Source organism: Musca autumnalis, unplaced genomic scaffold, assembly GCF_047663935.1.
Source record: "Musca autumnalis isolate F117 unplaced genomic scaffold, ASM4766393v1 scaffold_3, whole genome shotgun sequence".
Lineage (NCBI taxonomy): Eukaryota > Metazoa > Arthropoda > Insecta > Diptera > Muscidae > Musca > Musca autumnalis.
The window spans coordinates 4,206,880-4,229,144 of NW_027411866.1; the positions used below are offsets into that span (position 1 = coordinate 4,206,880).

Sequence of the window (22,265 nt, forward strand, 5' to 3'; positions counted from 1 at the left end):
ACCACGTTTTAGGTCTGAAGGTGGTTTAAAAACTATTCTTTAAAAAATCCTCGTTTTAGGTCTGATGATGGTCGAAAAAAATATTCTTTAAAAAACCCACGTTTTGGGTCTGATGGCGGATGAAGAAATATTCTTTAAAAAATCCACGTTTTAGGTGTGATGGTGGTTTAAAAAATAGTATTTAAAAAATCCTCGTTTTAGGTCTGATGGTGGATGAAAAAATATTCTTTAAAAAAGTTCACTTTTTGGGCCTTGTGGTGGATGAAAAAATACAGGGCAATCATGAATATTTCTCTCGGAATTTTCCGCACGGAAAATAATTTTAAAAAGTGAAACTTATTTAAAATCAATATTTTAAAACGTTGAAAACTACTAGAATCACTAATTTATGGAATACTCTTGCCGAAGCGACGATAAAATTCCATTTTTTGACATATGTATGTAAATATGGAAATAAAAAATTATAAAATTGGGAAAGGGAACAAATTCCGCACGGAATTTTTATTCATGATTGCCCTGATATTCTTTAAAAAATGCCATTTCTTTTAACTTTTGCATCTCGAAATGGTGGCGAAAGGTTTTCTTCTTGTCAGAAATCTCTTTTGGTACTAAAATGTTCGGAGAGGCTCTTTTCTATTTTAACTCTGGGCCGTGTATCAATTAGTGTCATCTTACAAAGACGAATGGGCTTTGCGGGAATATCAAATTCAGACATGGCTTAAAATATCTTTGAATGTGTGGGCTGTCAAAGGCTTCTTTATATTAGTCAAGAAGATGATAAATATCGATCTGCATATCTTGCAGATATCTTCCAGCATTTGCCGCAAGGTAAATATCTGGTAAATGGTGGATTTGCCTGGTCTAAGGCCCAATTATTTCGTTGACCGTGGGTTTTTATCGTTCACACAATATCCCTGATACTATCTCATAAGCAACAGGGAGCAGATTTATGCACCTATAATTAGAGCACACAGTCGTACCTCCTTCCTTCTTGGTTGCTTAGTTTTCAAACGATGGGTACTCGTTCTTCCAGCCAGATGGTGCGAACTAGCTGAGACATACACCTTATCAATGTGTCGCCTTCGGTTTTGAACAGCTCGGCTGGCAAGTCATCGGCTCCTGTTCCCATATTATTCTTTTGCCGGTGTTTGATATCTTTGCCTCATCTTGGCCGGGCGTTATACACTCAATAACATCATTTGGGATTGGATCTGTATTATCTTCGTCGTCTTCGTTGGTATTGGATACCAAAAGTTTGGAAAAAGGTTTTCTCCATATTCTGAACACACTATCTGTATCTGTTACCAAATTACCATGCTCATCTCTATAGGAGGATGTGTCTGTACCAAAGCCATCAGTTTGATGTTTCACTCTTTGGTCGAATTTTCCGACTTCATTTTGACTCCTGTACATCGCAAATTTTTAAAATTACCGCTTTTCCATTTCTCTCATTTTGCTGAGGAAAAGATGTTTCTCCTATCTCCGTTTCTTTCCATACCTATCCCACGAGCTACGCGTTGTTACTGATTGTAGAGTAGCCCCTTATGACGAACTCTTCTCTTCGATAGCAGGTCTGGGCTATACATGTATGGATTTTGGGGCTGTTTACATGGAGTGGGCAATACTTTGCCACTGCGTAGGTATTGTTATCGGAGCAAGGAGTGCTTTCATTGAGCAATTGGGCCAGTTGAGTGGAATATGCTGTCATTGCAGCTTGCCAATATTAAATTTCCGTGTTCGTACTGTATTTACTACGCTTAATCGGGTACGCACCTTTTCTGTATAATGGTGATGATCCGGGCATAAATTGAATACTCTACCAGCAGGCGGAAAAATCTGAAATGTTTACCAGGTAGATCTTAACGTCCTGATTACAAAAATATAATGTTTGTTGGGGGGAAGTCCATACTTCCTGAGATATGGGCCTCTGAAGTTCCGAAATTTCCCTTGTTAAAGTAATAAAATAATTAAATAAAAAAAATGTTGTTCCCGTGCCCTTAATTGGCTCCTGTCCATAGGAAAAAGCCTTAAATCCCCGGCCGAAGGCCTGCTACTTAGAAAAAACTTACAATTTAAAAAAAAATTCAGATTTTTTCCGCCAGCTGGTAGAGTATTCAATTTGTTCCATGATCAGTTTCGATGTTTGCTCCTCGAAACGATCGTACACCCAACACGCTCGATAAATGTATTCCACCTAGAACAACGTGATCAATTTGTTTTTTTTTATCTGGTAGCATCCAGGAGTCCTTATGAATGTCGAGATTCTTCAATCTGGTACTGTTAACTACCGTGTTTTGCCGCTGCGAAGTCTATCAGCCTCATTCTATTGTCAGACGTTTTACTGTGGACACTTAATTTTCCGACTGTTGGTGCAAAGATATGCTTCTTTCCAATTTTAGCTTTAACATAGCCTAGAATAATTTTAAAGTCATGGGCAGGACACCGGTCATATTTTTTTTCGAAGCGCTCGTAAAATATATCGTTGGTCTGCTCGTCTTATTTTCAGTGGGAGCATGAGCGCAAATAGTTTTTATTCGAATTGTAGCAAGTCGTTCATTTACCAAGGTGAAACTGGAGACCAGTTGTTTAAACCTCCGGCTAAATAAAAATCCGCAACCGCAACTCGTGTTTTATATCATGGCAACTATAATGCATTGCGTCACGTTTATTTGTTGTTGTGACGACTTTCCCAATGCATCGTATTTCCTGTATGACAGTAATATCGGCGTTGTACTTCTCTATAAAGAGTCCGAACATTCCAGGTGCAGATTCGCAGATCATGGTCCATAAAATGTTTGCGGGGGTCGTCAACTTTAGAGGGCTTTCGTTTTGTTTTTTCTTTGTTCTTTTTTATAGTACGTAGATTTTTGTAGGGGTAGGTTACTAGCCCATCGCTCTACCCAAGTTTTTGTCTTTTATATGGATGAGGGCTCGACGAATGTAAGCTCAATACATTTAACAGCTGCTCAGGTGACACCACGGGGAGGTCAGTTTCCACTTGAGTTGAAAAAGGAACCAACAAAAGCTCTGACCTTTGTCATGTTAAAGCCGGCCAGGGTCATTGTTTGGCATCTTCCAGTCCCTACAGCAACAGTTTCGCTACGAATGGTTTTTCGTCCGCTTAATCAGTATAGCTAGGAGCAGCTAGCTGTACTGATAGCTAGCAAGAAATATTTTCTGTTTCAATTTTTTTTCATAAAAATAAAATTATTTTTAATAAATTCTTCAGATATCATATCGACACCTCCAAATAATAGTATGCTAAGTCTAAAAAGTGAGTTTTGCAGGAGAAGCTCTCAAAGTGTGGACATTTTTTTGAACTTCAGTACTATGCTAAGTCAATATTTGTTTATAACTTCTGTTCGGATTGACCGATCATTACCAAAATTTGACAGAATTTAAATTAAAGGACGCTCGACACCTCCAAATAATAGTTTGCTAATTCTGAACAGTGAGTTTTGCAGGACAAGCTCCAAAAGTTTGGAAATTTCTTTGACCTTCAGTACTATGCTAAGTAAATATTTGTTTATAACTTCTGTTCGGATTGTCCGATTATTACCAAAATTTGACAGAATTTAAGTTAAAGGACGTTAAATATAAAAATGTAAAGAACTTGAAAACATGCTAAGTCGACTTAGCATACTATTGTTTGGAGGCGTCGATATGAAGAATATGTTATTTATCATATCAAAACCGTTCTAGTATTAATAACATCCATACCACCCCGAGATCCAATAGAAATAAGTCTTTCTCCCATGTGGCGTATGAGAGCTTGCAGTAACAATACGCCACTAACATACATTCTACGAATGACACTACCACAATCATATTTGTATATCATCAGTGTTAACGCACACAGTCTAACTTCTCTATAATGTATCTAAGGAGGCGAATAATTACTACGTTACGGAGAAAATTCGTTATAAAGAGATTATTTTGTGTGAGATTTCATTTTTGTACTCATTTAAAAGATTCGTTACGGAGACGTTCCATTGTATTTTATTCTAATCATCCTTGCGTACATATTCCTAAAACATGTTGACCCTTCAGAGTCTTTGAAAGGGTCATTCTGTTCCATTTGTAAATTTGCATTATCTTTGAGGCTAAAATATATTCCCATTTTCCCTCCTAAATTCTCATTTCATGAATGTAATTTCCCTTCCTCCTGTTCCCAAAAATCTCTGCTGTCGTATACATAATTCAAATGTGAAATGAAGCACTCATACGCCAGGCAAGGTCATTGTACCTTTTAATGGAGGTTAATCTCTATTTCGTTGTTTGTCTTCATAAATTTCAAAGCCTATTTTCAGGTAAATTTTGTTGTTTCCTGTTTATTCTTTTGTTTTGTCGCTTGAGATTAAAATTCAGTAAATAACCCTTGCCAAAACAACAAGAACAACCACCACATTAATCTGGTAACTGCTAAGCTTAACAACAACAACAAAACTTTTTCATATGACATAGTTGGCTACAAAACAAAAACCTGCCCCACACCGAGCCTAAAATTATGCAACAAGTAGATAAACTTTTGCCCTATTTCAAATGTCAGGCCACAGCAAAATGGTATTTTCTTTGCTTGTAAGGGCGACAATTGTTAAGGAAGCAACAACAAAAATACTAATGTGTTGGTAATATTATACGAGAAGACTTCATACCATTCGCAGGTATGGTAGGTATTTCAATACTTTGTGTGTCTGTCAGCCACCCAGCCAGCCAAGTCAGTAAAACTATGTTTAGTTGGAATTATCTAAATATAGAATAAAATAGTTGTTTTTGTTCTAAATGTTTTTCGCCTTAATCGTCTTTAATGCCGTATTAAATGGGTTACTATGTTACATTTAAATAGAGCATTGATTGTTGACAAGAATATGTGGCATTTGACGTGGATGACGTATAAATTGTGACAATAATCATACGCACAAATAGCTTAGTGTATATTTTTCCGGCGGTTTTGTTATGTTAGCAAATTTCGCAGGAATCTCATTTTCTCTAAAAAATAAATCTGATTTTCCAGGCCTGACTTAATTAATCTGCCTCTTTTTCATCTTTATTTCTTTTATATTTACCCGGCTTATATCTCTCTAATAAACTAATTGCAGTAATTCTCAATTGTCTGGTGATGGGTCAAGATTTCCTATTCGATCTTATCTTATACATCTTCAAACACGTAATTAAACGTACATATCTACTCTTGTTCTCACCATCAAATTTGATAAGAAATCTATTTCCAAATAGTCCCTAAAGTGAACAATATCTACGAATCAACAATCCCCAATCCAGGAATTGTTATCCCAAATAATCCGTTTTTATTTATTCTTTAAATAACATTTAGTTTAATTAATACTACAACACTTGCCTTTATGGCTAATGATAAGTGCTTTCAATTGTACTCTGTCTCTTTGTATCCCTCTCCCATTCTAGATATCAACAACACTGGTCATCTTTGAAAGTGTGTCACCTTCAACCAGCTCTGCATTACGACCTACTCTCTTCACAAAAAAAAACAGAGCCTTTTCTTATTGTTGTCACAACAATGCACACTCAATCACATACATATGTATGTATATGCTGCTACTGGCACACATATGTACAGAGTGTGTCTGTCATTCAGCCACTCAGTCAGTTTGGTAGTTACCGTTAGTCATGTCATGGCAGGACTGCCATTGAAACCGTCAGTTATTCTACAATTCGTATTCATTGGGATATCATTGTGACATTTTGCATTTAAATTCTTAATACGACAGACGACGAGTCATTGTCATCATCGTGGCCAATACGAGTATGTATGCATCGCAGTCGGCCATAGAGACAATAGCAACAGTTTATTCTGTTATTTAGTTATTTAGTACTCAATTTATATGTATTTGTTCTGTGGCAGAAATGAGGTGAGATTCAATAAGTTTGAGAAAGGGAGCAGGAAAATATTTTTCCAGGATAAAATAAGAAGTGGAATAATTTCATGCTTTCTGAGATAAAAGAGAAGGGCAAGTCGTGATAGTTTTGCTTCGCACAAAAACAAACGTCGTAGAAGACAGATGCGCAGACGTGTCAGTTGATGTGACAACGAACCACACGCACTGTCGCTTTCTTTGTTCCATAAATCAGCATCCGGCAAAAAGGGGCACACGTGCCCTTGATGAGAATAACAACAGAACAACCACCACTCAGTCTTCGTTAAGAAGTCAATGAAGAAGGTTCTGTTGTCGCTTCTTTCAATGATTTTTAATTTTAGCAATGCATTAACGCACAAGCTGTTTGTGGGGAGAGCGAGAGAGAGTCGTATGCGTAAGGCTGCAAACAATGCGTTTGTATTGGTGCCGATACCTGCCATAAATGACCAGCCAACTCACTTTGGTTACGAAGTCTTTTGACGATTTAAACTCTAGGCAAAAATGGGCACACGTGTCCTCAGAGAGTTTCTCTCTCCTCACACGCGAAATTAAACAATTTGAATAACCATGCGCTCCCACAATTACGTCTTCGTAATGTATGGAAAACAAAATATGGCGCCGATAACTGACTTCACCACATTCGACCCCATTACATCAGTGGAAGGCATTGTGACTCACAAGAGAGACCATGTGCTCTAAGTGAGCGTAAATTGGTTATCGCTCACAGCCTGTGTAGATGCTAACACGTTGTGAGCATCAACAAATTTACGCTCATTCAGAGCACAAGGGAGACCTAAAAAATTTCTCTGCATTACTCTGGATTACATAGAAAAGGGATAACAAAGAGAACATATGTTTTGATTCGTTATTGCATTTTAGCTTGCGTGTGACGTAAGGGATGAAAGATACCAAGCATCAGCTCTGACCGGCTTTAACATGACAAAACTCAGGAGTTATCTTGATCTCTCTTACATCTCAAGTAAACATTAAACTCCCCGAGGTGTCACCTGGGCAGCTGCCTTTATCACCCGTTGAAGGATAAAAATTTGGGTTGGGTGATGGTAACATTCCACTACAAAAATCATCGAACTATGAAAAAACAAACCTCTCTCATGTTGACGATCCCCGCAAACATATTAAGAACCATGACCTGGACTGTTCGTACTCTTGATAGAGAAAGTGCAATTTACGCACTGACAGATGCACTTACAAACCGCAAGACCGATATTACCGCCATACAGGAAATACGATGGATTGGAGGAGGGGTAACAACAAGATCTAAATGTGACGCACTTTATTATATCTGCCATGGCATAAAGCACGGATTTGGTTGCGGATTTGTAGAAGATTGGAGCTTAAAACATCTGGACTCCAGTTTCTCTCCGGTGAATGAAAGACTTGCAACAATTCGGATAAATTTGTCATCAGTTTTATTTGCTCTCATGCTCCCAATAAAGACAAGGGCGGACAGACCAAAAATATATTTTTCAAGCTCTCAGAAGAAGCATATAACCGTTATCCTGCCGATGACATTCAAATTTTCTCAGGCGATTTTAATGCGAAAATTGAAAGGGAGAATGAATATCTTTGGCCCAAAAAAATGTGAAATTCAGTCGCCACAGTGGAACGTCTAACAATGAAATGAGGCTGATAGACTTCGGAACGGCAAAAAACATGGTAGTTAGCAGTACCACAATTAGGCATCTCAACATTCTTAAGGGTAACTGGCTTCCACCAGATCAAAAAGCAAGAAATCAAACTGATCACGTTGTGATAGATGGAAGTATTTCATCGAGCGTGTTGGATGTACGATCGTCCTGAGGAGCAAAAATCGCCTCGCATATTCCCCTCAACTGATCCAATTGCTTAATGAAAGCACTCTTCATTCCGATAACATATCAGTAAAGTGGGAAAGTATTAACACTCCTTACAAACATCCGAAAATACATACTTGAATATCAGAGACCTCCACCATGGTACCCATGTTATGACCAGAAGTGCCGTGCTGCTAACGAAGGGAGGAATACGACATATAGGGCTACACCACCATCAGTGGCAACGCGTAGCTCATGAGATAGGTATAGAGAGAAAAGAAAAATAGGAGAAACATCTTTTACCCAAGAAAATGAAAAAAATGTAAATGAATGCGAAAAAAATCGAGATATTCAGGAGCCAAAAACGAAGTCCGAAAATTCTATCAAAGAGTGAAATATCAAACTGATGACTTTTGTACATGCACATCCTCCTGTAGAGACGAGCAAGGTAAGCTGGTAACAGATACAGATAGCGAGCTCAAGTAATGGAAAAATAATTTTCCGAGCTGTTTGTATCCAATAATAGCGAATACGAGGACAAAGATACCACAGATTCAATCCCAGAAGATGGTATTGAGTATTTATCGCCCGGCCAAGATGAGGTAGAGACAGCAATAAACCAGCTGAAGAATAATAACCTCAAAAGAACCAAGAGCCGAGCTGTTCAAAAAATAAGGCCACACGCTGATAAGGTGTATGCATCAGCTAGTTAACACAATCCAGCAGAAATAACAAAAATCTGCTCCCTATTGCTTATAAGATAGTGTCAGACATATTACGAGACCGACTACGGTATATGGTCAACAAATTAATTGGGCCAAACCAATGCGACCTTATACCGGGGAAATCCACCATTGGATATTCCACCACTAGATATTTACCTTGCGGCGAATCTTACAAAAGGCCCAAGTGATGCAGATCGACACTTACTATATTTTTGTCGATTATGAAGCAGCCTTCGACAGTCCTATACGTTCAAAAATATTCCAAGCCATGTCTGAATTTGGTATTGCCGCAAAATCCCATTCGGTTGTGTAAAATTACATTAAATGATACCTGGTCCTCAATTAAAACAGAAAAGAACCTCTCCGGTACCAAAAGTGGTTTAAGGCAAGCAGACAGCCATTTGTGTCACCTCTTCAACATCTTGCTGGAAAAGGTAAACAGTGCGATACCAAGTTGATGGTATCGACGGGCAGAATTCGAACCAAGTTGAAAGGGAGTTGCCAACTATAATTATGAGGTATTAAAAGGTGTCGTCAACTTCGGAACGGCAATAATCCCAACAAACGACATCATCTCCGACATCTCATCTCCATAAACAAACCACCAGACTTCATAACCTCTGAACGCCGCACTTTCATTTATCATGGGAAAGCGGATTGGCAATGTCTCAGAGAGTTCACTACCCAACGCTTCAGAGAACTGCCCAATCCCTCTGATGTTCGGGTAGCAGAGAGGAAATTTCGAGACATCATCACTGCTGCAACCGCTCGCTTTATTCCTGCTGGTCGAATACCTGAAATAAGACCCAATTTCCCACACGCAGAGAAAAAATGTTGTTGGAACAATCATATTCTAAGAACAAAATAGTGTATTTTAAAATTCTTAAAATATGTATTGTTGGCGCAACAATATATTTTGTGTCATCATGTTTCCTAATAAAAAATATATGGTTGAAACAACAATATATATTTTCAGATTTTTAAAATACACTATTTTGTTCTTAGAATATGATTGCTCCTACAATATCTCTTCTCTGTGTGCAGCGATGGCGACGGAATTAGCTAATGAGCGTGATGAGCTTCGCTGTACTAACCCAGAGTCAGGGAACTGACAATGGAAGTCAATAGATTAGTCGGTGAACACAAGCGGAAAAAGTGGCTAGAACATCTGAAGTGGTGCAACATTGGAGCCGGCTGTAATAAATTATGGACAACGGTTAAGGCGCTATCGAACCCTGGTAGGAGAGACGATCGGACATCTGTCATGTTTAACGGTGTGGCTGTGACAGATCCGAAGAGGTGCGCTGGCTATTTCTGCCGACAATTTATCGAGCACCCCGATAGCGACCGGGCGAAGAGAAGTGTTTTGCGTCGTTTGCGATCTCTTCCAGCCGTGGAAGAGCCGCAACAATTTACGATGGATGATGTTGCAGATGTTATCCGAGGCGCAAAGTCATCCAAAGTGCTTGGACCTGACGGAATTTCTATGGTGATGCTAAAACAGCTGGATGACCCAGGAGTCGAGTATTTAAGCAAGGTCCTCAACTTATCGCTACCTACCCTAATAGTTCCCGATGCCTGGAAGATGGGCAGGGTGGTCCTGCTGTTGTGAAACCTGGCAAAGGCGGCAGTAGAGGTGAGTCATACAGGCCGATTTCACTTCTATCGCCAGTAGCAAAGATACTCGAGGCATTATTCCTCCCTAGCATCAGAACGTGTTATGCAGTGGCGGATCATCAACACGGATTCCTGAAGCAGCATAGTACCACAACAGCACTGCATGCCATTTCCACATATATTGGACGAGGACTCAACCAGGACAAACCATGTCACAGAACAGTGATGGTAGCATTGGATCTGACCAAAGCGTTTGATGCAGCCAGCCATGCTAGGCTGTTCGAGGATAACGAGAATACTACCCTCCGGCCTTGTCTGAAACGCTGGGTCATCTACTATTTGTGTGATCGCCAGTCATACGTGGAATTCAGAGACTGGAAGTCCAAACCCCGTAGCAGGAGTTCCCCAAGGAGGGGTGATATCTCCGGAACTGTTTAACCTCTACCTCTCTGCAATTCGACGCCCTCCTAACGGTTAATTAATTGAGTTAATTACGTACGCGCATGATTGTACACTCATGGCGTCAGGTCCCAACATCGGTAACGTTTGTGACAGGCTAAATTCCAATCTCATTGATCTTGTAGAGTTTTTCCACGCGAGGAATATGAAAATATCCACCACTAAGTCAACAGCCACACTGTTCACCACATGGACGGCGCATATGAAGCTCCCACTGAATGTGCAGGTCGACGGTGCAATTATTCCGACCTCAAGCTATATCAAAGTCCTAGGGGTCACATTCGATAGCATGTATAAGTCATACTACATTTATCTGCGATAAGCTGAGAAACAGGAACAAGGTCCTCAAGTCCGGGATAAAGTAACCTTGTTAACCACATACAACGCGATAGGTCGGTCTGTGGTAAGCTATGCGGCGCCAGCGTTGTTTGCTAAAGTAAGTGATACGCAATAGGATAAACTACAAATCTGCCAGAACGCTGCCCTGAGAAAAGCTACAGGGTGTCACGTCATGTCTGTAGTGGACAATTTACATGAGGAGACCAAGATCCATCCTGTGCGTCGATACAACAGGATGTTGACGATGTTGTACTTGCTTGGATGATATAGGCAAGAACACCCAAATCACCATCTGGTGGATATGCCTGAACCCCCCCAGGCAAGTTAGGGAGGATTATCGAGATCTGGAGGGAGAGGTCCAAAGATATAAAAGGGAACCTCTAGATCAACGTGCATACCAGGCAGGTTTAAGGGACATTCACACTGATGCGGTTGCAATGGCTCTGGCAACATACAGTGCGAATATCGTTCTCGACGATCACCCATCACCCGTGGCAGCAGAAGAAAAACAGCTGCCAAGACAAACGAGAGACGTGTTGGCACAACTTAGATCTGGTTGGTGCAGCCGCCTCAATTCTTACTAGGCCAAGATTGATGGCACGCGAAATATCTGCCCAGCATGTGGCACCAGTCCGCATACTACGCAGCATCTGTTTAACTGCTCAGCCAACCCGAAAAACTTAACTCCACTCTCTCTTTGGACGAATCCTTTCTGAACTTGGAGCTGGAGGCAGAGCCAAATCAATAAAATAAAGACTTACATGTACTTGTAGAAGCTGCTACAACAACAACAACAAACGACATCAGTTGTGGAATAAAAAGAATACTATTGACCAAGAGCCACAACGTTGCCTTAAATTTCCTTATTTCGGCTTTAGGACAAATGCTCTGTAGAGGGCCAACTAAGTTAGTAAGTAATCTCTGTGTAGGGAGAGAGCACAGTTTAGTGAGGCCCCGTGGGAGTTAAATTGCCTATCACTACTTTAGAGCAGCTTGATCGCTTCTCTCTCCCATGAACGCTTCTCTCTCTACATCAGAGTGAGGCAGAGAACATTTTTGGGTCTCTCTTGTGCTCTCAATGAGCGTAAATTTGTTGTTGTTCACAACGTGTTAGCATCTACACAGGCTGTGAGCGATAACAAATTTACGCTCACTTAGAGCACATGGGCTCTCTTGTGAGTCACAATGCCTCCTCCTGCTCTACATACAATTCAACCGATTGAAAAACAATACACTCACACAATGACACCCCCTAAAGTATGCAATAGAAAAATATGGTGCCTATCGCTGCTTTAGAACAGTGTTAATCACCACTGGGCTCGCGAGCCGTGTATGTGTGAACACACACAATCTCAATTGCGATGAGTTTGAACGTTGCTCTCACTGAGCGTAAATTTGTTGTTGTTCACAACGTGTTAGCATCTACACAGGCTGTGAGCGATAACAAATTTACGCTCACTTAGAGCACATGGGCTCTCTTGTGAGTCACAATGCCTCCTCCTGCTCTACATACAATTCAACCGATTGAAAAACAATACACTCACACAATGACACCCCCTAAAGTATGCAATAGAAAAATATGGTGCCTATCGCTGCTTTAGAACAGTGTTAATCACCACTGGGCTCGCGAGCCGTGTATGTGTGAACACACACAATCTCAATTGCGATGAGTTTGAACGTTGCTCTCACCACCGATCATCTTCTTTGTTTTAGCAATGAATTAACGCAATTCAACTAATTGAATAACCATGCGCTCACAGAATGACAGCTCCCTAAGACAGTGTTAATCACCACTGGGCTCGCGAGCAGTGTCTGTGTGAACACACACAATCTCAATTGTGGTGAGTTTGAACGTTGCTCTCACCACCGATCATCTTCTTTGTTTTAGCAATGAATAAACCAGTGTTAATCACCACTGGGCTCGCGAGCCGTGTCTGTGTGAACACACACAATCTCAATTGTGGTGAGTTTGAACGTTGCTCTCACCACCGATCATCTTCTTTGTTTTAGCAATGAATTAACGCACACGATGTTTATCTAGAGAGGGATAGATAATCTCGTGTGTGTGCCCAACACAAACGCAGAGGTTGAATTTGTTGTTGCTGGTGAGCACTGCTTTAGAACAGTAATCGTCACACAACAACAACAATTTCAGCAAACACTGTTGTCAGTGCATGGTTTTTCAATTAGTGAGTGAAGAGAGAAGCTCTCTTTGTTTGCTCGCGAGTAAAGGCCTGGGGAATGCTGCTAAAGAGTATATTTTCTTTTGCATATCTTAGGGCAGTGTTCAACAGCAACAACAAATTCAACCGTTGCGTTTGTGTTGGGCACACACACGAGATTATCTATCCCTCTCTAGATAAACATCGTGTGCGTTAATTCATTGCTAAAACAAAGAAGATGATCGGTGGTGAGAGCAACGTTCAAACTCACCACAATTGAGATTGTGTGTGTTCACACAGACACGGCTCGCAAGCCCAGTGTTGATTAACACTGTCTTAGGGAGCTGTCATTGTGTGAGTGCATGGTTATTCAATTAGTTGAATTGTATGCATGGAGAGAGAAATGTTTTCTGTGAGCACATAGGCTCCCCTATGCTTATCGCGGAACTGTTCCCTAATAGATCAATTTCTCATTTCTTAGTCTTCAATAAAAAATCAGGTCTTTTGAAAATTAAAAAAAAATCAATTTTTTTAAAAATAATTCTCCCTTTTCTTAACTTTCTCTCTCTCGTATTTTGTCAATTTATAGTAAAATGTACATACGCAACCCATTGACTATTTCACTTAAAAATTTTTTTGAGGCAAAATTGGATTTCCCCTCCCCCTCCAGTCATACATACATATAGACAACAAACTATTCACTGGGTTCTCCGCTCACTTTCTCTTTGTCACTCTCGCTAAATGGTTTATGATATATTTCGCACAAAAAACGGCTGTTGTATTATTTTTGTTTCTTTAATATTCATAGATTGCCAAGGATGGATGGATGGATGCATGGAAAAGTGTTACTCTATCCCGCCAATGAATGAATGGTGGGAGTGGAAAAACAAAACAGATTGGCTGGCCACTATGTTTGTCAAGGCAAATGAGAGACACTTGAGTGTGAGGTTCCGAGTGTGTGTGAGTGCGAGATATGAATTAATAGAAGCGACAATGAACAGCATCCTGTCAATCCATTGCATCTGTAAAACATGGTTGCCATAGCTGCTGTTGTCGGTGTCTATCACTTAGATTTTTTACCTCTCCGACCCGCTCTCACATTTCTTGTGTTGGAGGGAAAGTAGTGTTGGTAGTGCTGGTGTTGTTGTTTTATTTTACACTTCAATAACAAATGTGGGGTAAAAAGGCGTCCGTCCATTCTCTTTTAATGTGATTATCTTTCCTTTTTACAATGCATCATGGCATTGTTTTGTTTTTTGTTGTTGTTGTCGTCGTTGGCGTTGTCGCCGTATAAAACAATTTTCAATTAAGTTTGGTATACTATTCTCTTTGCTCGCTCTGCTCTGCTTATTATTATTTGTTTTCAAAGGATAGTTAGTTAGTATAGCTCAAGGTCTTTTTACTGTGTCGTCTATAGTTTTCAATTGAATTGTTGGAAAACCGAAAGGAAGGCAAGAAAGGTTTAAAGGCAAAGAAAACGAAATTAAGACAAGTGTTTATTCAGGGACATGAAATAGAGAAATATTTTTATTTTGGGGAAGAAATGAAAGAAAACAAATAGATATGTTAATTACAAGGTAGGAGGTACTTCAAGGGTTATAGAAAAAAGAAAGAATTAATTTTAAAGAAGGGTAAATTCAGTTAAGACGGCGAATTAGGTTTCCCAGGACATTAGAGAATCAGGACGAAATAAAAAGTAATTTATGTTAAAGACAACGGCTCTGAAACTTCGTCAACTTATAATGCTAGATAATCTCCCAGTAGTTTTCAACAGATTTTTGTACCCCATAAAGGGACAATAATAAACTGGTCTTCCATAGATGGAAGAAATTCGACTGATCCTTCTAAAGATAGACGACGCATCTTCCGATCAACATTGCTAGAGAAGTCCAATTGGTCTTCTATGATAAAAAGAAATGTTTTATCCACATATAGAAGACTTTATTGGCTCCTGACTATAGCTTTCCATTAGCTTTTCTAGTTGCTTCTGGATCATATAAATAGCTAGAGAAGCCCTTCTGTTGACGTTTTTCATATACTGAGGACCTTATATTGGACTTCATTATATAAAAGACAAGGTCTACTAAAAATTTAAAATCTTCTATTTTAATTTTGTAGATAGGATATCGTCTGCTTTTCTCTGAAGGCAGAATACTTTCTATTGTTTTTCTCAACATCGAAGATTTTCTATTGATTTTCTCCTACTATTCATGAATTTTCGTCTATTAAAAAATTAAAATCTATTTATATTTTGTAGATGGGATATCTTCTGCTGCTCAGAAGGCAGAATACTTTTTTTTTTCTTCACATCGAAGATTTTCTATTGGTTTTCTCCTTTTATTCATGATTTTTCGAAAATAAATGATTTTCTTATTTAATGCTAATTGTTTTTATTTATAGCAAATTATTTTTTTTATCAAGAATATAGGTCTGAAAAAAGTTTTATTTTCTTTCTTACCTGTTGTAACAATTGTTGCAATTTGGCTTCTTCTTCCTTTTTATGCATGGGATCCATAAAATACAATTCCTCGGTTGAGCTGCGTAATTCCAAAGCACCTTCCTCTCGAAAACCCATATCCAGTGATTCCTGTAGGGTGCCAGTGCCCACCTTGTTATGATTAGTTTTTGAATTTTTGTTTTTGGGGAGTTTTTGTTTGTTTGTTTTTTTTTAGGTTTTTTTTTTTTTGTGTTTGAATATTTTTTTAACAATTTTGTTTCGTTTTTTTTTTCATTCGTACATAAAGAAATTAACAACAACATCAAATTTAGAAATAAAGCAAAAATTTGGATTCAAATTTTCATTAAAAAAAAACAACAAAATATAAAAGTGGTGAAAATGAGAACAAAAGTAATGGGTGAAAACAAAGCACCATTAATATATGTATCCAATTAGACCAATTTTTTTTTTTTAATTTTCAAACAACAATTGATGAAATCAACATCGAAAAAAGACATTAAAAAGAAGAAGCAAATAAGATTGAAAAATATTACAGTTATTAATTGGAACACATCATTGTAGAAAGCACATTTGGCATTAGTACAGAATATGAGATTAATATACAGTGGGTGTTCGAAGGGGGTACATAACTGACCATAATATAACTGTCAATTATGAAAAAAAATTATTAGCAGTGTTTTTTATAATACAGCAAAGTTTAAATTCATCCCACTCTCCAGGATGACACTGGGCTTTGACATCCACTGTATATGTTTAACAACCATAAATGAACATAAAATTTAAACATTATTTCTACAACTTAAAAAATCCATTATTAAAAACATTTATGAATCTAAAACTCTATACAAAAAATATAACATCTATATGAGTTAAAGGTTGCAAAAATATTCTCACGTTATTTCCGAAAACGTTTCCCTCTCCACACACAATTGAACTAATTGAAAAAGCATGAGCTCCCACAATAAGAGCTCCCTAAAGTATGCAAAAGAAAATGTGGTACCGTTACCTGATCTTAGCGTTATCTCGCAGAGTGATAATTAGTTCAGTGAACTAAATTGAACTATATGAAACGGACTAGTTTAAAAGTTCTTTTCAGTGAATCGTTTATTTCAACTATTTTTTATCATGGTGTAACACCCACTGGGTTTAATAGATCCAGTGGGTTAATATTTGCTGGTTACACTTAGCTTTTCGAGGATATCAACTGTCAGCTCATGTTTGTTTACGTATACATACAAAATAACTAATAATGTCGTGTGTTACAGTTTTACAATTTCTCGTTGAGATATAGTTCCCTCTTTGCTCATATTGGTATATTTTACACACAGGGATACATTTTTGTATCATGGTATCAATCGTGTTTTTTGTTAAAAAAGTGTCTAATGAAAAAAAAAAATAAATAATTTTATGATTTCCAAATAACTTTAGATTTGATAACTCCATAAAATCTCATGCGACCAATCGTAAACCTGTAAAACACCACAAACTCTGTTGCAAAAACAGTTGCAACTTTTGGTACTTTTTGAGTAGAGTTGGATTTTTTTGCACAAATACCGAATACACACTGTATTTTTGGTGGATTTGTGCCGGATTTAAAATAAACCCAGCCATCAGAGGATTTAATTTTTGTATGGCAAATCTGGTCAGATTTGAGCAGATTAAGGAAATAAATCCTCATGAAGTGGGTTAACCCGGCAAAAAGCTGTAGTGTAACCGTGCTATAAAAGTAAGTTTATAAATAACCGGATTTAACAAACCCACTGGGTTTCAAATGTCAATTTCTTTGTTTATACGTCAAATAAATCCTCATTAAGAAGGTTAACACTGCAAGAGTCTGTAATATAAACATGGCCTAAGAAGTAATGTTTTTGCATGAATTGATTACAACAACTAACAAATTTACAATAACAACATAATTTGATGGGAACTAAATGTCAATGGCAACGTTTGAATAATATGGTCTTTCCAAAATAGAACATATTTGCACTGAATAGAACATATTGGACATCTATTTATTAAATTTAGTCGTAGTCATGGTGGAATAATAAGGTGTAACGCCAAAAACAGCTGATCTTCATACCAGTTGTCAAAATGGGTTATTGTGAATAAAATCACATACAAAATGTAAACAAGCAATTAACAGTAATGCATTATTGTGAGCAAATTTGACGTTTGACATGATTTGATGTAACACCTTCTTATTCCACCATGGTCGTAGTCTATTATTTTTGTCGTCGACTATTAATCGTGGTCGACTATTAGTCGTAGTTGACTTTTGCGTGTGCTAAAACCGCATAATCGACTGTACTTTTTTATACCCTCAGCATTTATGCTAACGAGGGTATATACACTTTCATACGGACAAAATGTGCCTCATCGAAATAATGGTTTTAGACCCCAAGTATGTTTGGACGAAATGTGTTTCAGACAATTTGGAGTTGATTTAGCCATGTCCGTCCGTCTGTCTGTCTGTCTGTCTGTCTGGCTGGCTGGTGCGCACGATAACTCTCGAATGGAGCAACCGATTGGGTTCAAAATTTGGCTTTCGTAATATTTTGCACAAACTTAGTTTAGGTTCGAAAATGGGTTATATCGGTCCACTCCTTTCGGTACCTCCCCCACAAAAGTTCGAAAATGTTCGGAAAATTTGTGCGTACGATAACTCTTGAAGGGAGTAACCGATTTGGCCCATACTTTGTATAGCGTAAACTTTCTACTAGAGGAATATGAGGTTCCAATATGGTCTCAACAGGTCTACTCCTTTAGGTACCTCCCACACAAAATTTCGGAAAAGTTCAGTTTAGGGCCATCTCTCGAATCGCTTTGATTTTTGTTTTAGCAACTTGTATTCACTGCCCTCCATACGACGGTACAAGTTTCATCAGGGGCAAGTCCATACTTCCTGAGAACGGATTTGCCGATTCGGTCCAAAATATGGCCTTAGTAATATTTTGTCCAAACATAGTTTAAGTTCGAAGATAAGCCATATCGGTCCACTCCTTCAGGTACCTCCCCCACAAAAGTTCAAAAATGTTCGGAAAAATTGTGCGTACGATAACTCTTGAAGAGAGTGGCCGAATTGGACCATACTTTACACATCCTAATATATCTACCAGATATAGATCAGGTTCAAATATCGACTATATTTGTCCACTCCATCCGGTACCTCCCACACAAAATTTCGGATACATGTTCACGTTTAGACCTGCTTTCGAATCACTTTGATTTTTGTTGAAGCAACTTGCATTCGCTGCTTCAATTGCGATGGTAAAAGTTGTTTTCCCGCAGACAAGCCCAAAGCTTCGCGGGACATAATAATTTGTAACTTTTTTATACTTTTTTTTATACACATCAATAAAGTTTCAGGGGCAAGTCCATACTTCTTGAGCAAACAACCCTGAAGTTGTAAAAAACCCCTATGGTACCATATGTAGTGGCTGGAGATCCATTCTTTTTAGTATCTCCTCCGCAAAACTTTTGATCTTTAATCCTAATCAACATTTTTGTCAGTTCAAACGCCCAAAATTTTTAAAACTCCGTAAATACATGCGTTTTTTTGGGAAAAAATTGTTTCAATATACACGGCAAAGCCGACTGATACTTTTTTACTTGTTAAGAAATAGATTAAGAGAGGCCACAAGATTTTCTTAAGAAGCCGCACAGAGTCAATCAAATCCGGGTTGATACGAATATTACTAATGAAGTTATTGAAGAAAATGCGTAATGACTGTAAAATTTTGGACCAACTTCTCGGGAAGTATGGATTTGTCCCCGAAAAAAAAAATTGTACCGTCTTAACTAGGGCCGCATATACAACATGTTACAAAATTAGAAAACGAACCCAGATGAGTCCTCTGAACTGCACTCTTTCCAAACTTTGTGTGGGAGGTACGCAATTGAGTGGTCCGATGTGGTCAATATTGAGACACAATTCGAGACTGTAAAAATAATACGATGTACAACGTTTGGACCAAATTAGTTCTACTCAGTTTAGTTGTTACCGGCACGCTTTTTTCGCAGATTTTGGGCCATTATCGCAGGAAGTATGGAATTGCCCAAAAAAAAAATGCGCCATCCCAATAGGGCCAGCAAGAAGAACTTTTTGGAAAAAATTTCAAAACTATCCACGACGAGCTGCTTCCCATATTTTGTGTGGGAGGTACCCGAATGACGGGACCTATATAGTCCATATTCCAACCTGATACATGACTAGAGGTAATAATACGTTGTGCAAACACCAATTAGAAACTCCCTGCGAGAATTATCTTGCGAACTTGCTATTTTTGTTGGTTTCTTGTAGGCCATTTTCTCTGGAAAAAATATACCGTCGTAAAGCGAGCTGCAAGGACAACCAGCTAAAAAATTCCAAAACGATCCGAGAGGAGCTCTTAATGTTTACTTTGTCCGAATTATGTGTGGAAGGCACCCGAAGGAGAGGACCGATATAGTCAATATTCGAATCCGATCTATATCTGGAAGTAGTAATACGATGTGCAAAGTCAAAACCAAATCGATTGCTCCCTTCAAGAGTTATCGTTCACACAATTTTAAAGAACAATTTTGAACTTTTGTGGCGGAGGAGTGGACCGATGTGGCCCATTTTCCAACTTAAACTAAATTTGGACAAAATATTACGATACCCAAAATTTGTGAAACGAATTTCTTCTAAACATAGTTGGTGTCTAAAATCGCTATTTCGATGAGGCACAATCTTGTCGTATTAGGGTATATACCGTCATTACCCTAAAGGCTGAGGGTATAATTACAGGTTTGTTCGAATACTTTTTATGTAAGATTAAGATCTTGCTTATCAAGGTATTTAATTTTCCGGTTATTTCGAATACTTGTCTTTTGAAGATATACCTGAGATTGGGAAGCCGTTCAGTATCTGTAAGGTTCCAGGTTAATTCAACTATTACAATTGTTGCCTAAAGACTGTGAAAGGTGGATGGAAGCCCTTCGGAGTCTGTAAAATTTCAAGCTGACTCAATTATTAGTATTTTTGCTCGATGAATTTAAAATTCCAGATTGATTCCATTATTGAAAAAGTTGAGGGTCCTCAAAAGGATTAATGGCCTGTTTCACTGAGAAGATTCAAGTACAAATTCGTTCGAACTACTACCAAACTTCTGTTTTTTTTTTAATATTTGAATTGTTTTTATTTTCAAGCAAGCTAACTTTTTTACAACAACAGGAGTTTGGTAGTAATTCGAACGAATTTTAATTCGAATCGTCTTAGAGGAACAGGCAATGAAAGTAGCTCAGTATCTGTAAAATTAAACGTTCTTTCAACTATTACTATTGTTGCCCAATGGCTTTGATATTCCGGGTTGATTCGAATATTACTAATAATTAAAAATACGGAAGAAAATGCTTAATGACTGTAAAATTTAAAATAAGACGACAAATTTAGGTTTGATTGGAATATTACTAATGTTGCAGATAAGGAAGGAACCACATAACCTGGTCCGTTTGGATCGGTTATTACTAAAAACTTAAAGTGCGCCCGAGAGTATGCTACACCAAACCAAGTAAAAATTGACCGCAAATTAAAACAATGGTAGGCAACATATATTTCTATAGCATATTTTAGGGGGAGTCATTGTGTGAGTGCTATCCCAGTTGTTCAATAAATAGCAATTGTCTACTTTGACATAGGCATGTAACTACCCAGCAAAATAAATTGGAAGTAGTGCAATGTAGACTAGTTCTTTAACGGCATGTTTTTATGCAGTTCAAACGGAGTCGTGAAAAAGGCACTCCATTCCTCACATTTTAACCGCATTTGGATGCAATCCAAAGAATCACATCCATTTGTCACATTTTAACAACATCCGAAGGCAGTTCAACGGAGTCGTGAAAAAGGCACACCAATTCCTCACAATTTAACAGCATCCGGATGCAGTGCAAACGGAGTCGTGAAAAAGGCACTCCGTTCACCACATTTTATTAGCAGTTGTTAGAGATCCCTACATGTACATAAATCAGTTTGTACATCTCTACAGCAGCGGAATACATTTGTTAATACAAACTAAATAATATTTAATTTGTGAAAAATTTTCCGGTAACTCACGAGAAGAAAATTTCCCAATGGAGTGCTGTTGGAGTACATGTCGAAATCTTAACTGGTGATGGGAAGACAATATCAAGCCCATTTAGCGGATGAAGCAAAAGCACTTAAGCTTGGATTAAATGAAAAGCGGGTGAAACACACATGTTTGCAATTAAATTCAATAGAGAATTTTCATAATTTGTGTTTGTGTTAATTTAATAAAGTTATTAATATTTTTTCTTTTACACAAATAATAAATGCATTTTATTTTGTTATTCAAAACACGTGCTCCGGACTGCCTCCTATTCTACTCCAAAGGGTCAGTTAAAATGCAATGCCAAAGGGTCAGTTAAAATGCGATGCAATGGAGTGCCTCTTTCCGGGGTCACTCCCTTGTAAAAATCATGAGTGAAAATGCATAATTTGATGCACTTCCAAATCACTTGTACATATCATTTAACTGCCTCTTTGGAGGCAAACTTTTCACTGGGTAGTTACTCATTGATCCTAGTTACTTTACACCCAAAAATGGCACACAAAATAGCCTATAGCCTGATTTTGTCGCTGGAAATGTGCTTCCCTAGCATGTCAATTCACTAGTTACAGGTAATGCAGCGTGTAATATATTGACTATTTTATAGACTACCGATGGATAGTGTAATCGACAATGTTTCTCCCTTGTAATCTCTATTCAGCATTATTTATTTTTTAACAAAATAGAAAAAAAATATTCTGTCATTTTGTTTAT

General features: G+C 38.1%; 1 protein-coding gene across 10 annotated transcripts in view; it reads right to left on the reverse strand.

Moving 5' to 3' along the window:
• Positions 1 to 22,265, reverse strand: part of LOC141396533 (uncharacterized) — a 143,311-nt gene that overhangs the window by 29,907 nt on the left and 91,139 nt on the right. For 7 of the 10 annotated variants that reach the window (XR_012411189.1, XR_012411186.1, XR_012411191.1 and 4 more), the window contains one exon: positions 15,466 to 15,615. Coding sequence is in view for 4 of the 10 variants with exons in the window: in XM_073972085.1 (XP_073828186.1) it covers positions 15,466 to 15,615 (150 nt within the window). In the remaining 6 variants the exon portion in view is untranslated. The remainder of the gene's footprint in view (positions 1 to 15,465; positions 15,616 to 22,265) is intronic. The other 3 variants (XR_012411188.1, XM_073972086.1, XM_073972088.1) reach the window with 1 other exon arrangement.